This window comes from Palaemon carinicauda, chromosome 3 (genome assembly GCF_036898095.1).
Source record: "Palaemon carinicauda isolate YSFRI2023 chromosome 3, ASM3689809v2, whole genome shotgun sequence".
In the NCBI taxonomy this organism is placed as follows: Eukaryota; Metazoa; Arthropoda; class Malacostraca; order Decapoda; family Palaemonidae; genus Palaemon; species Palaemon carinicauda.
In genome coordinates this window covers 96,181,917-96,197,503 of record NC_090727.1, presented here as the reverse complement: position 1 = coordinate 96,197,503, position 15,587 = coordinate 96,181,917, and the positions used below count along the sequence as shown (strand labels likewise).

Here is a 15,587-nt window from a genome sequence, read left to right as displayed (position 1 = left end):
TTGGCTCCACCTTTTTTGAGAAAAGAGAAAGTATTCGTACAGTTTGACATTTAGAGATCTGAAGTCAGGATTAGTATTATAGGCTCTTATGGCTCCGAAGATCGTCGAGAGAATGAGAATCCCAGCGAGGACTGACGTCTTCGAGGGATCCATGTTTGCTCCACCTTTTTGAGAAAAGAGAAAGTATTCGTACAGTTTGACATTGAGAGATCTGAAGTCTGGTATGGTAGTAAAGGCTCTTATGGCTCCGAATACAGAGAATAAGGATTCCAACAAGGACTGTCGTCTTCGGGGGATCCATGTTTGCTCCACCTTTTTGAGAAAAGAGAAAGTATTCGTACAGTTTGACATTGATAGATCTGAAGTCTGGTATGGTAGTAAGGGCTCTTATGGCTCTGAATACAGAGAATAAGGAATCCAACAAGGACTGACGTCTTCGGGGGATCCATGTTGGCTCCACCTTTTTTGAGACAAGAGAAAGTATTCGTACAGTTTGACATTGAGAGATCTGAAGTCTGGTATGGTAGTAAAGGTTCTTATGGCTCCGAAGATCGTCGAGAGAATAAGGAATCCAGCGAGGACTATCATCGTCGGGGGATCCATGTTTGCTCCATCTTTTTTGAGAAATGAGAAAGTATTCGTACAGTTTGACATTTAGAGATCTGAAGTCTGGAATGATAGTAAAGGTTCTTATGGCTCCGGAGATCGTCGAGAGAATGAGAATCCCAGAGAGGACTGACGTCTTCGAGGGATCCATGTTTGCTCCACCTTTTTTGAGGAATGAGAAAGTATTCGTATGGAAAATCGTAATGGGTGTGAATAATGCTGGGGGATTTATTTATATGTATATATATATATATATATATATATATATATATATATATATATATATATATATATATATATATATATATATATATACATATATATATATATATATATGTATGTATATATATGTATATATATAAATAATATATTTATGTATATACGTGTATATGCATATATATATTCAAATATATACACATATAGATAGATAGATACATACATACATATACATACATACATATATATATATATATATATATATATATATATATATATATATATATGTATATATATATATATATATATATATATATATATATATATATATATATAATCATCATCATCATCAATCGTAGCTAGTCCACTGCAGGACAAAGGCATCAGACGTGTCCTTTCACTCGCGTCTGTTTTATGGTCTTTCTATGTGAAAATGACAGATAACAGATGGACATTAAAGAGCAACAGAATGGGTCCCTAGAGATTGCAAAAGAAGCAGGGAAAGGAAGAGAAGACGATGGATTGACGAGCTTAGGGAGTGGAAGGATATATCTGAGGCCTTTGACCTTCATAAGGACAACACTACGCATTAACAGTATACAAAATTCAACTTAACGGACCGTCAAAGAAATCGAATATTAATTCACCTTCGAAAGAGGCAGATGAGAAGAAACTTAAAGACGCCGTCTTCTCGAATTGGCAAGTCTTCTAACCCGAAATCTATCTACTGCAGAGGCGACGAGCCTTGCGTCCTCTCTCCTCGGATGCCAGAGGAGCAATGGCGTGTCGCGCCTGTAAATTCTATATATAAACATACCTCGTCAGCCAAGTCTCCCTTGGGATAGCGTCTCCATAGAAATATTGTAAACAGTGAACGAATTCACAGTTTCTCTACGAACTTGTTGATTTATAGGTAAACAATGAAATCTATATAAACTTGTAGATTTTAGTTAGATGTAGGATACTATGACATCTACATGAAGTTTTGGATCTTAGTTAAACTAGATCCTAAATGATATACTTGATGAATGTTTTTGCTAAATTCAGAATCTAGAATATCTATACGAACATATACTGTATGTACTCCTCAAAGTCCTAGAAGAGTTGGAAGACCCAGGCCTACATGACTGAGGGCTGGGAAGCGGGAAGTCGTAGATGAGGAATGGAGAAGTGTCGAATTAAAAGTTCAAGGTAGAGACGACTGGCGAAATCTAATCGAGGACCTTTGAGTCAATTGGTGTAGGAGGAGATGGTGATGATGATGATGATATATATATATATATATATATATATATATATATATATATATATATATATATTTATATATATATATATGTGTGTGTGTGTGTGTGCGCGTGTGCGTGTGTGTGTATGGTGAACCTTACTGTCCATATATAAATATATATATATATATATATATATATATATATATATATATATATATATATATATATATATATATATATATATATATATATATATATACAGTATGTATATATACTTATATATGTATACATATATATATATATATATACATATATATATATATATATGTATATATATATATATATATATATATATATATATATATATATATATATATATGTGTGTGTGTGTGTATGTGTGTATACATATATGTATGAACACACGTGTATGTAACATAGCATTCCAGCCAAACCACTACAACAGACCTTTAATGGCTAGATGCAAGCGTGGGAACATTTTAGAAACTGGCTATGCTTAAACATATCGAGAAATATTAAGGAGTTTAATCATGTTCTCGAAATGGTTTTTCTCGTTATAGCAAAAGGCTTTAACGAAGAAACGTAATGACGAATTTCATGACTTTATTAAGTATCGCTAATGGACTGTGCATTAACGCATTGCTTTCTAACCAAATGCTTTAATATTATAGATTTAGAATTTAAAATTTCTCCAATATAGCCTTCTAGTGAGGGGATTCATGTGGCTATACGAGGAGCACCGTGGAGTATTATTATTATTATTATTATTATTATTATTAACTAAACTATAACCCTAGTTAGAAAAGCAGGTTCTTATAAGCGCAAGGGATCCCACAGGGAAAAATAGCCCAGTGAGGAAAGGAAATAAGGCTATAAAATTATTATTATTATTATTGTTATTATTGTTATTATTATTATTATTATTATTATTAACTAAGCTACAACCTTAGTTGGAAAAGCAGGATGCTATATGCGCAAGGACTCCAACAAGAAAAAATAGCCTAGTGAGGAAAGGAAACAAGAAAATAGATAAACTGTAAAAGAAAAAATGAACAATTAAAAAAAACTCTTCAAGAACAGTAACAACACTAAAATGAACCTTTCTTTAAAAAAAAAACTTATATCAGCCTGTTCAACATAAAAACATTTGCTGCAAGTTTGAACTTTTAAAGTTTCACCGATTAAACTACCCGATTAGGAAGATCGTTCCACAACTTGGTCACAGCTGGAATAAAACTTCGAGAATACTGTGTAGTATTTAAACCTTATGTTAGAGAAGGTCTGACTATTAGAATTAACTGTCCGGGAAGATCTATATGCAAAGGATGGTCAGAATTATAGAAATAATTATAATAACATTGATAATGTCGAGAATATAATCATAAACAGACACCTAGAAACGCTATATTCTAGAAGTTTTATTCCAGGTATTACTATAATCAATTCTTTTTAGTGAGGCAGATTTGCACGGACTCGAAGGGGTGCCCTTTTAGCTCAGAAAAGATTCCTGCTCGCTGATTGGTTGGACAAGATAATTATAACCAATCAGATAGCCGGAAACTTTACCGAGCTAAAAGGGCACCTCTGCGAGTCATTGCAAATGCGCCTCATTAAAATCAAATGAGTATAGATTGTGGAATGATCTTCCTAATCAGGCAGTTCAATCGGTGGAACTTCAGAAGTTCAAAGTTGCAGCGAATGTTTTTTCTTGTTGAACAGACTGACATAAATCTGTCTTTATAGTTTATATATGACAGATCTATTCTACGTTGGTTTGGTCTTAAAATGGCTTAGCAGGACAATGCCCTAGAGATTGACTATATATCCGTATGATCAGTGTCCGAGGCCCCTCTCCACTCAAGCTATGACCAGGGAAGGCCAGGCAATGGCTGCTGGTGACTCAGTAGGTAGACCTATAGGCTCCCCTAAACCACCATCCTTAGCTCACAAGGATGGTGAGGTTGCAGACAAAACAAAAAACTACCTATAGTCCATTTCTTTTAGCGAGGCAGATTTGCAACGACTCGCGGCGGTGCCCTTTTAGCTCGGAAAAGTTTCCTGATCGCTGATTGGTTAGAATTATCTTGTCCAACCAATCAGCGATCAAGAAACTTTTCCGAGCTAAAAGGGCACCGCTGCGAGTCGGTGCAAATTTGCCTTGCTAAAAGAAATGGACTATAGTTTGAGTGAGATTCGATCCCCTGTCCAGGAGAATGCTAGGCAGGGAAGTTTCCAATAGTCCACTAAAATCATGCATGCAAGAGTATACACACACGCACACACACACACATGCACACACACACACACACACGCACGCACGCACGCACTTTTACAGCTGCCACGTATATAGCACTTAAGCTCATATCAAGTCGTGTTACTGTACAGCCATAATTAGCAACCATTAAACTCCATTAATGTTAACTTTGAAGATATAATGTCAGTACATTAGCAAACCAGTTCTTGTGAATATACATGATTTTCTTGTTGGTAAAGTATGAAATTAAATGATTCATGTGTATGAATACATCAAAAAAAAAAAAAAAAAAAAAAAAAAAAAAAAAAAAAAAAAAAAAACACGTTAAATGCATTTTCAAGTTATGATTTATAAAGTTTATTTTCTAGTGAAAATATGAATAACCAACGTCAATTATCTTGTTTCATTCATAAGTTTACTTGATAATTCGTCAGTAGATTTTGATAACGAGGAAATAATATTATTACTAGTGATAAAATTCACTAATTTCCATGATAACAGTTCTATCAATAATAGATTATATCACAAATTGATCACTGATTTTGGTGAAAATGAATAAAATTTCCATGCCTGGCACTCTGTTGGACGCGAGTTCGAGACCCGCTCAAGTTCGATAGTTTCTTGTAGTGTCTGCATCCTCACCATCCGTATGAGCTAGGAATGGGGTGTTTGGTGAAGCCTACATATCTATCTGCGGAGTCAGCAGCCATTGCCTGGCCCTCCTTGGTCCTAGCTAAATGAAGAGGGGCCATGTGGCTAAACATATGTATATATGTTCAGTCTCTATGCATTGCCCCCATTACCTGGCTCCCCTTGGTCTTAGCGTACAGAGAGCTGTCTTGGTCGCTGGTCATATGTATATATGGTCAGTCTCTAGGGCATTGCCCTGTCCCTTGCCTCTGCCATTCATGAGCGACCTTTAAACCTTTAAATATTTATAAAATATGTATTTAACGACCAATTCTAAATATGATGGTCTACAAATCTAAAATTTTATTATTTCTGTGTTTAATTTTATTTGAATAAGATTATTTTTCAATATGACGCATTTTCACCCTTTAAATCATGTCTTTGCACTTATTTTCACGTTTTAAATCATGTGTTTGTACTTATTTGAACCTTCCAGATTATGTCTTTGTACTTATTTTCACCTTTTAAATCATGTCTTTGTACTTATTTGAACCTTCCAGATCATGTCTTTGTACTTAATTCCACGTTTTAAATCATGTCTTTGTACTTATTTCCACGTTTTAAATCATGTCTTTGTACTTATTTTCACGTTTTAAATCATGTCTTTCTACTTATTTCCACCTTTTAAATCATGTCTTTCTACTTATTTCCACGTTTTAAATCATGTCTTTGTACTTATTTCCACCTTTTAAATCATGTCTTTGTACTTATTTCCACGTTTTAAATCACGTCTTTGTACTTATTTTCACGTTTTAAATCATGTCTTTGAACTTATATGAACCTTCCAGATAATGTCTTTGTACCTATTTTCACCTTTTAAATCAATATCTTTGTACTTATTTGAACCTTCCAGATCATGTCTTTGTACCTATGTGAACCTTTCAGATCATGATTTTGTACTTATTTTCACCTTTTAAATCATGACTTTGTACTTATTTGAACCTCCCAGATCTTTTTGTACTTATTTTCACCTTTTAAATCATGTCTTTGTACTTATTTCCACATTTTAAATCACGTCTTTGTACTTATTTCCACGTTTTAAATCATGTCTTTGAACTTATATGAACCTTCCAGATAATGTCTTTGTACCTATTTTCACCTTTTAGATCAATATCTTTGTACTTATTTGAACCTTCCAGATCATGTCTTTGTACTTATTTGAACCTTTCAGATCATGATTTTGTACTTATTTTCACCTTTTAAATCATGACTTTGTACTTATTTGAACCTTCCAGATCTTTTTGTACTTATTTTTACCTTTTAAATCATGTCTTTGTACCTATTTGAACCTTCCAGATCATGACTTTGTACTTATTTGAACCTTCCAGATCATGTCTTTGTACTTATTTGAACCTTCCAGATCATGACTTTGTACTTATTTGAACCTTCCAGATCATGTCTTTGTACTTACGTGAACCTTCCAGATCATGATTTTGTACTTATTTTCACCTTTAAATCATGTCTTTGTACTTATTTGAACCTTCCAGATCTTTTTGTACTTATTTTCACCTTTTAAATCATGTCTTTGTACTTATTTGAACCTTCCAGATCATGTTTGGGACTTGTACTTTTTTTAGAATCCTAACTACGTATTTCCAGCTTTTTAAATCCTGTCTAAGTACGCATTTCCACCTTTTAAATCATGCCTAAGTACATATTTCCACCTTTTAAATTATGTCTAAGTACTATTTCCACATTTTAAAACATGTCTAAATAAGTACTTCCACATTTGAAATCATGTCTAAGTACATAATCCTACATTTTAAATCATGTCTAAGTACGTATTTCCACCTTTTAAATCATGTCTAAGTACATATTTCCACATTTTAAATTATGTCTAAGTACTATTTCCACATTTTAAAACATGTCTAAGTAAGTACTTCCACATTTGAAATCATGTCTAAGTACATATTTCCTCCTTTTAAATTATGTCTAAGTACTATTTCCACATTTTAAACCATTTCTTAGTACGTGCTTCCACCTTTTAAATCATGTCTAAGTACGTATTTCCTCCCTTTAAATCATGCCAATGTACTTATTTCCACCTTTTAAATCATGTCTAAGTACGTATCCACTTTTTAATTCAAGTCCAAAATACGTATTTCCTCCTTTTAAATCATGTCAATGTACTTATTTTCACCTTTTTAAATCAAGACTAAGTACGTATTTCTACATTCTAAATCATGTCTTCTACGTATTTCCGCCTTTTAAATCATGTCAATGTACTCATTTCCACCTTTTAAATCATGTCCAAGTACGTATCTGCCTTTTAAATCATATCTAAGTAGGAATCTGCACCTTTCAAATCTTGTCCAAGTACTTAAGTGCGCCCATTAAATCATTTCTCCACGCATCTACCTTTACCAAGTGAGAAGTATCCACAGGACAATTAAAGTGAAGTAGTTAACCCCTTGATTGATGAAATCAAAGGAGACAATTTTCTAGTATCTGATCATGAATATATTGAGTTTCGTGAGCAAGATTTAACGTCAACATTTAATTCCAACTAAAGTATTCTCTCTCTCTCTCTCTCTCTCTCTCTCTCTCTCTCTCTCTCTCTCTCTCTCTCTCTCTCTCTCTCTCTCTCTCTCTCTCTCTCTCTCTCTCTCTCATACAAAGCAACAAATATACATCATCATCAGCTGTAGTCCACTGCAGGGCAAAGGACTTGATCATGTCCTTCCACTCTCGTCTGTTTATGGTCTTTCTATGCCAGTCTCTATGGACACATTTTCTTAGCTCATCAAACCATTGTCTTTTCCTTCCCCTGCTTCTTTTACAATCTCTAGGGACCCATTCTGTTATTCTTAATGTCCATCTATTGTCTGGCATTATCATTATATGTCCTGCCAATGTCCATTTCTTTTGCTTTTATTTTGTTAGAATATCCTCTACTTTAGTTTTCTCTCGTATACGTGTTGCTCTTTTTTCTGTCTCAGTGTTATTCCCATCATTATTCATAGAGATATCAGCACCTTGTCAAAGGCTTTCTAAATTAGCTAAATCTATACTATGGATCGATATAGAAACAGTAATTGAATCAACACAGTCTATGTAAATTTCTGTATTTTAGGGGGTCTGTAAATTTTCTAAAACTTTTCACCGTATTTCCATAGGTTTGGTAGATAAACATGAAAGAAAGTGATATACATATCTTTATTTGGATTCACATATTTACCAGAGATTATATCAAGAATATATGATAATGCATAAGAATAAAAGAATAAGTCCCATTCCAAAAACAAAAAAAATCCCTTCTCTCATTTCTATCAAATTCATCATGCAATTAATCAAGCAAAAATAAAAACAATGCTAAATTTTCGTCCTATCAATTTCTGTACGGAATATGATATTTACCGTTAAAATTACGTTTTCTTTGAAAGACAGTTTTACTCTCGTAGAAAATAGTACTAAACAATTTGATGCGTAACTTCGACATTCCTTCTTGGTGGCTTTCAAATCAAGATATGTAAAAATATTGTTTGCAATGCTGGCCTTCGTACAAGGGTAAAGTTTCTTTCAAAAATAGAAATTAATAATTTCTTATTTGAGAAAAGATAGTTTCATTTCCCTCACAGTAAAGGAACAGCGTAAATAATATTTGTTTTTTTCCTGAAAATATAAATTCTTTTCGTTATGAAAATTTATTTGAGAATTCGGCTGATGAAACCATTCTTAAAATAACTATGATCATCACAAGATGATTAATAGCAAATTAAATTTATCACAGTATGTAAACACTTTAAAATATACATACTGTAATTCATGAAATGTGCAATAGTAGGCCTAATATAAAATAAAGATTTTTTTTCGCAAAATATAATCTTTTCGGTTTAGAGTTAATTTTCAGATTCAAAACTATTGGGCTTCTGACATAAAGAATAAAAAAAATAAAAAATATAAATGTAAAAGTAATAAAATAAAGCTAAAAATAAATCAGTTATTCTATAAGCATGGAAGGAGAACAAGAATGGGAGCTTCTACACACGGTATAGGCCTATATAATCATATGTGAACTTTCCCTAGTCCAAAGGTATACTGTATTGAATCGGCCTACATAAAAGTGTAGTGTTACTATATGCATAAGATTTAGGTCTATACAATCATATATAAAGTTTCCCTAACCCTAAAGGTATACAATAATGAATCCATACAAATGAATGCATACATAAAAGTATTGTGTTACTATATGCATAAGATTTAGGTCTATACAATCGTATATAAAGTTTCCCTAACCCCAAAGGTATACAATAATGAATCCATACACATGAATGCATACAGAAAAATAGTGTTACTATATGCATACGATTTAGGCCTATGCAATCATAAAGTTTTTTTAGCCCATAGATATACAGTAATGAATCCATACACATGAATGCATACATAAAAGTATTGTTACTATATGCATACGACGTAGGCCTATACAATCATGTATAAAGGTTTTCTAGCCCAAAGGTAAACAGTAATGAATACATACACGAGTTATAAATACGTATATGCTTACATTGTGCACTTACTTATATCATTACCTTTAATGAATATTCTTCAGTATACCATACTCAGTTTAGAGTTGATTTACGAAGGCTGAAGACTGGAGACTTTTCAAGTGTTTCTCTGAAAAGGAAATCAAATGTTATTTCTCTATGTTGACTAATGATTAGTTTGACAAAATTGGTGTTACAGCAGCTATGGTCAATGACAAGAGTAACTTTCAGGTTTGATATAATTGGAGAGAGAGAGAGAGAGAGAGAGAGAGAGAGAGAGAGAGAGAGAGAGAGAGAGAGAGAGAGAGAGAGAGAGTGTGTGTGTGTGTGTGTGTGTGTGTGTGTAAAAATACTCAATTAACCTTCTAACTCTCCTGATAAACCTCCCCTGTACACACTTATATAAATTAACACTATTAATAACCAAACAACTATAACAATTGTAAAATACATTACCAAGAAAATATTTCAAAAAGCTGTTTCAAATGTTAAATTCTAGATGCTAAAATGAAAGACAATCTTTTAAACCACAAACAAGAAGCTTTAAAAAGGCTAAGATCGGTTATTTTAATTCTCCAAAGAAATAACACTGTATTTACATTATAAATAGAGAGATTACTCGAGTGCCATATGTGGATGAGATCATGGAGAGAGGTAGATGGAGATGGTTTGAGCATGCTCTTCGCACTCCCGAAGAGAGACTAGTTTGCCAAATTTTCAATTTAGCTCCAAAAGGTCCTGGAAGAGTTGGAAGACCTACATAGCTGAGAACTATGAAGCATGAGGTAGATGATGAATGGAGAAGTATTGATTTAAAAGCTCCTGATAGAGCCGACGGGTGAAATCTAACGGAGGCCCTTTGCGTCGACGGGTGATATCTAACGGAGGCCCTTTGCGTCGACGGGTGATATCTAACAGAGGCCCTTTGCGTCGACTGGTGAAATCTAACGGAGGCCCTTTGCGTCGACGGGTGATATCTAACAGAGGCCCTTTGCGTCGACTGGTGAAATCTAACGGAGGCCCTTTGCGTCGACGGGTGATATCTAACGGAGGCCTTTTGCGTCGACGGGTGAAATCTAACGGAGGCCCTTTGCGTCGACGGGTGATATCTAACGGAGGCCCTTTGCGTCAACGGGTGGAATCTAACGGAGGCCCTTTGCGTCGACGGGTGAAATCTAACCGAGGCCCTTTGCATCAATACGCATAGGAGATGATGATGGTGATGATGATTTACACTGGACAATAACTACAACTTACCTTATATTAATCATTACAGAAGCACTCTTGCCAATTGTAATCACACCTTAAGATTTCTTATCTTTTTGGAAGAACATTGACAATGTGGACTTCAGGAAGTGCTTCACATTTAAGCTTGAGGTTAAGAAGTCGATCACAGCCTAATTGGATAAAGAATTAACTATTAAATCACCTGTCAAACCCATATATTTCTATTTGAAGATATACAAACAATTATTAAATTTCACAATACTACAGTTTCTCATCTGGAGGCTATTCATCAAACCAGTGGATAGGCCACTACAAATTGAATGCATTTAATCCAATTCTCAGGTACTTTTTCAAGTACTGTACCGAACAATCTTTCTTAATGTCCATTTTGGCTTGTAGAATTCTACTTTAACTTGTTGTAGTAGTAGTAGTAGTAGTAGTAGTACTAGTAGTAGTAGTAGTAGTACAAACAATAATAACAATAATGGAAACAGCATAGTATCATTAGCTCTACAAATTGAGTCAACAAAAGCCATTGTTTGCTCTAGTGGTGACATTGCCTTTCCCTCCACTAACCTAACCTAACATAGTAGAGTCCCAAGTTCCTTCACAATATGAGGTGGAAACTCGATCATAATAAGAGCAGCTGTAACAACAACAATAATGATGCAGATCAGATAATAAAATCTACTTATCTATGTCAACAAGAATGATAAAGATGATAGAACTTGCCTGAAGATAACTCACATTAGAGGATGTTGCCAGCTGTCCGTGATTTTCCCGCCAAAGTGCGTCATCTGTCTGTACAGCCTTCGACTCGCGCCAAAAGATGGCGCTGTCCAGTGTGTTTTCGATTTTGTCTTGAACACTGAGAGACGAGGCAAGTGCTTGGTTTTCTAGAGTTGCGCTTTCTAAGTCCGCAATTCTGGATGTTGATGGGCTACTCCCACATTGGCTACCAGCATCTTCCCCTGGTCCTATAGCAGATGAAGTTTCGCCATTTTCAAGAGTGACTATTTTCAGTGGCTCTATTTTGTATCGTTCCCGAAGCTGTTGAGGTGAAACCATTGTTTTTTCAAGTCATTTGGATAAATCATTATCTCACAAGAGTACATTAATAAAAGCAGAAGCATTGAAAATGGACAATTACTAAAATAAAAATTTTATACAATTCAAAGGCTGTTGTGAACTATTTATCATAAACTTTATGGAATGAAGTGGCAGTACAAATCCCAAAATCAAAATTAACTTACTATGAAACATTGAATTCAATCACATGACTTGATCTAATATAATCTTGAACATGATTCTCTCACCGACTAACCTCCTTTGACTTAGTGACAATTTCTACATTTGGGAAGTTCTCATTTGCCCTCTGGATCCAGTTTTCAAGATCCTCTCGACAGAGGTTCACATCTTCAACGGCAACGAGGATTTCCTTCGTAGAAGACACCGCGGTTAGGTGATCGCGTGCTGATTCCATTTTCTTCCTCTCATCCTCTTCTTCTTGAATCGCATCTTTCACTCTCTGCGACTCCTTGTCAATAGCTTTGACCATGTCCTCTAGCTGAGTAGTGAACGTCAAGTGGTCCTCCTTCCAAGTTCCTAACTGATGATCGTACTGATTGAGCTGCAAGTTGAGGCCCCTGCTGGTTTTGCTTAGTTCTTCTACACCGAATAGGAGCTCCTGTCTTAAAGATCTGAGCTTTTTGCTTATACATCTGCCTTCTTTGCTCGTTGGGGACGATGCCCCGGCAGCGAATGAATCGCTTGACGTGAATTCCTGCAAAACATTTTCAAGGCCGAAGTTAATGGGGAACTCTGAGGGTGACTCGGCATCATAAGTTACCCGACAACTGGGGCAGATGATTGTGCCCTCTCGAAGATTGCAAGCGATGCACTTAGTACAGAAAGTGTGACCGCAGGGTAAGCTTCTTGGTCTCCTTCCACATACCGTGTAAGAACCGAAGCAAACGGCGCAGTTCTTGCCGCTGATAACGTTGTTTTGGGAGATGTTGGAGTCCTGTTAATAATGCATTGCCAAATTAGTCGTTCAGAAGAAAATTCATTACCATTTCTACCCTTAAAAAAAAGGTTACTGCCAGATCTTTGCTCGAGAGCATCTACACACACACACATATATATATATATATATATATATATATATATATATATATATATATATATATATATATATATATATATATATATATATATATATGTATTTATATTTATATATACATATATATAAATATATATATATATATATATATATATATATATATATATATATATATATATATATATATATATATATATATATAAGAATTAGTAGATATATAAAATTAAAATATTGACAATTTTGGGAACAGTTACTAATATAATATATAATTCTTCAATTTGAACAAAAACACGTATTAACTCCAATAATGAATATATCGTGTATATATGTATATATATATATATATATATATATATATATATATATATATATATATATATATATATATATATATATCAAACCAATAATAATAATAATAATACTAATAATAATAATAATAATAATAATGCACTTACCATATCTATAGAAGTTGATAATATTCTTCGCCTATACTTCTTACGCCTATTCACCTGACTGTTATATCCCGAGTCTATAGAATACATAGGTTATATCTCTCTCTGTTGATTCTCTCGACTCCGAAAGCCTGAAATGGGACCGCCAGTGTAAGCAGTAAATAAAAGAGATAATAATTCGGAGAATGATGTTATGGTTAGTCTGATATGTTATCGTGTGTGTGTGTGTGTGTGTGTGTGTGTGTTGCACTACAGATAACACACTTCGAAAATCTATGGTTCACAATATATATATATAGTGTCATTATCTTCGAAAATCTATGGTTCACAATATAAATATAGTGTCATTATCTTCGAAAATCTATGGTTCACAATATAAATATAGTGTCATTATCTTCGAAAATCTATGGTTCACAATATAAATATAGTGTCATTATCTTCGAAAATCTATGGTTCACAATATAAATATAGTGTCATTATCTTCGAAAATCTATGGTTCACAATATAAATATAGTGTCATTATCTTCGAAAATCTATGGTTCACAATATATAGTGTTATCTTCAACAATAAAATTCAAAATCTATCAATAATTTATGATCAGTCAAAATATATTTTCAGTAATCTTCATTATCTTAATCTTTTATCAATATTTAATTAACCAATTAATTTCCTTAGCAAAAAGCATTTATTATTTGCTTATAATCGCTAAAATAATCTATACTTGCACAAATAAACTTCTGGCAAAAAGTATACAAATAATCTGCCACTAATAAAATAATCTGTAACATTTATACCTTTCACTTATGTATTTCTTCTTACACCTCAACTACATCAATAAATGAATATGTCTATAAAATTCTTAGGCCTATGTAACATTTATATCTTTCACTTGTGCATTTCTTCCTGGACCTTAACTACATCAATAAATGAATAGGTCTATAAAATTCAGAGGCCTGTGTAACATTTACATCTTTCACTTCTTATGTATTTCTTCTTAGACCTTAACTACATCAATAAATGAATAGGTCTATAAAATTCATAGGCCTATGTAACATTTATATCTTTCACTTGTGCATTTCTTCTTAGACCTTAACTACATCAATAAATGAATAGGTCTATAAAATTCATAGGCCTGTGTAACATTTACATCTTTCACTTCTTATGTATTTCTTCTTTGACCTTAACTACATCAATAAATGAATAGGTCTATAAAATTCATAGGCCGATGTAACATTTACATCTTTCACTTCTCATGTATTTCTTCTTAGACCTTAACTACATCAATAAATGAATAGGTCTATAAAATTCATAGGCCTATGTAACATTTATATCTTTCACTTGTGCATTTCTTCTTAGACCTTAACTACATTAATAAATGAATATGTCTATAAAATTCATAGGCCTATGTAACATTTATATCTTTCACTTGTGCATTTCTTCTTAGACCTTAACTACATCAATAAATGAATAGGTCTATATAATTCATAGGCCTATACAATTTAATAAATAAATATATTAAACTCATACACTGATCAAATTCCATAAAAAAAAACACCATTGTGTTTTTCCTTCTTTAAAATCCTTAAAACCCCCCCAAAGAAATTTGGGTATATTTAGGTCATTCAAAACTCTCATTGCTGTATTTGTTATTGTTGAAAACCGTTCTCTTCGCAACTGAAAGATATGATTGTCTAAAGAAATGTCATTTTTAATCTGAAACTCATGATAAAAAATTACACCAAGCTGATTATTACATTCCACATTCAGCAATAATAAAATAAAACCTTTTTTTCTGTTTAATTAAATAAATAAACATGTTATATTTACTTTAAAACGCAACTTTACGAAGAGATCAATATGTAAACAATCAGCCATTGCACCTACTACGTCATTATATGCAATGCAGGCTTGATTTAAGCAATGACATTGCCTGTTGTGTAGATAAAATAAAGTCACAAGATACCTGGAACTATGCAATATACGTTACGATTAAAAAAAACTATAAGAAATTCCATTATTTTGGTATTAATAAAATCTACCATTCGTCATGCTCATGATGTTACCATATGCGAGGAATCCATTTTTCTCACCTTGATTTCCATCGATTCGATGTCACACAACAATCAAATGAAGTCTAAAACGAGGCACTTTCAAAGCACAATCGGTAAATGAGATGACATCACAGAATTAAGAATTACACTGGGAAATATGAGAGAAATAACACTATGTTTACAAGTAGTGGCCAAACACCAAGGTGAGTGATTCAGCTCTCTTAAACAGAGGGCTGGCTC

The 15,587-nt window shown here is 33.4% G+C and overlaps 1 protein-coding gene and 1 long non-coding RNA gene across 3 annotated transcripts; one reads left to right on the top strand and one right to left on the bottom strand.

The window, feature by feature from the left end:
* Positions 1-8,551: 8,551 nt before the first annotated feature.
* On the top strand, positions 8,552-9,378 carry LOC137638385 (uncharacterized). The gene is made up of 2 exons (XR_011044129.1): positions 8,552-9,214; positions 9,324-9,378. It is a non-coding gene; the product is annotated as an uncharacterized lncRNA (long non-coding RNA).
* On the bottom strand, positions 9,208-15,587 carry LOC137638383 (tripartite motif-containing protein 5-like). Of its 2 annotated transcripts, none has more exons than XM_068370415.1 (6): positions 15,387-15,587; positions 13,299-13,426; positions 12,046-12,744; positions 11,454-11,771; positions 10,752-10,891; positions 9,208-9,624 (listed from the first exon to the last, which is right to left on the bottom strand). In XM_068370415.1, exons 2-5 carry the CDS (start codon positions 13,383-13,385, stop codon positions 10,799-10,801), a joined length of 1,197 nt encoding a protein of 398 aa, XP_068226516.1. In that variant the 5' UTR covers positions 13,386-13,426; positions 15,387-15,587; the 3' UTR covers positions 9,208-9,624; positions 10,752-10,798. The 2 variants fall into 2 exon arrangements, with proteins under 2 accessions (XP_068226516.1, XP_068226517.1); XM_068370416.1 differs by having other exon boundaries at positions 11,469-11,771; positions 15,387-15,586.

Excerpts from the sequence above, each read along its gene's own strand:
- LOC137638383 (XM_068370415.1), bottom strand. The coding sequence starts at position 13,385 with ATGTATTCTATAGACTCGGGATATAACAGTCAGGTGAATAGGCGTAAG. Across the intron at positions 11,772-12,045 it reads TTGTCACTAAGTCAAAGGAG|CTTCGGGAACGATACAAAAT; the intron begins GTTAGTCGGTGA and ends TCACCTCAACAG. Across the intron at positions 10,892-11,453 it reads CTAATGTGAGTTATCTTCAG|GCTGTGATCGACTTCTTAAC; the intron begins GCAAGTTCTATC and ends TTATCCAATTAG.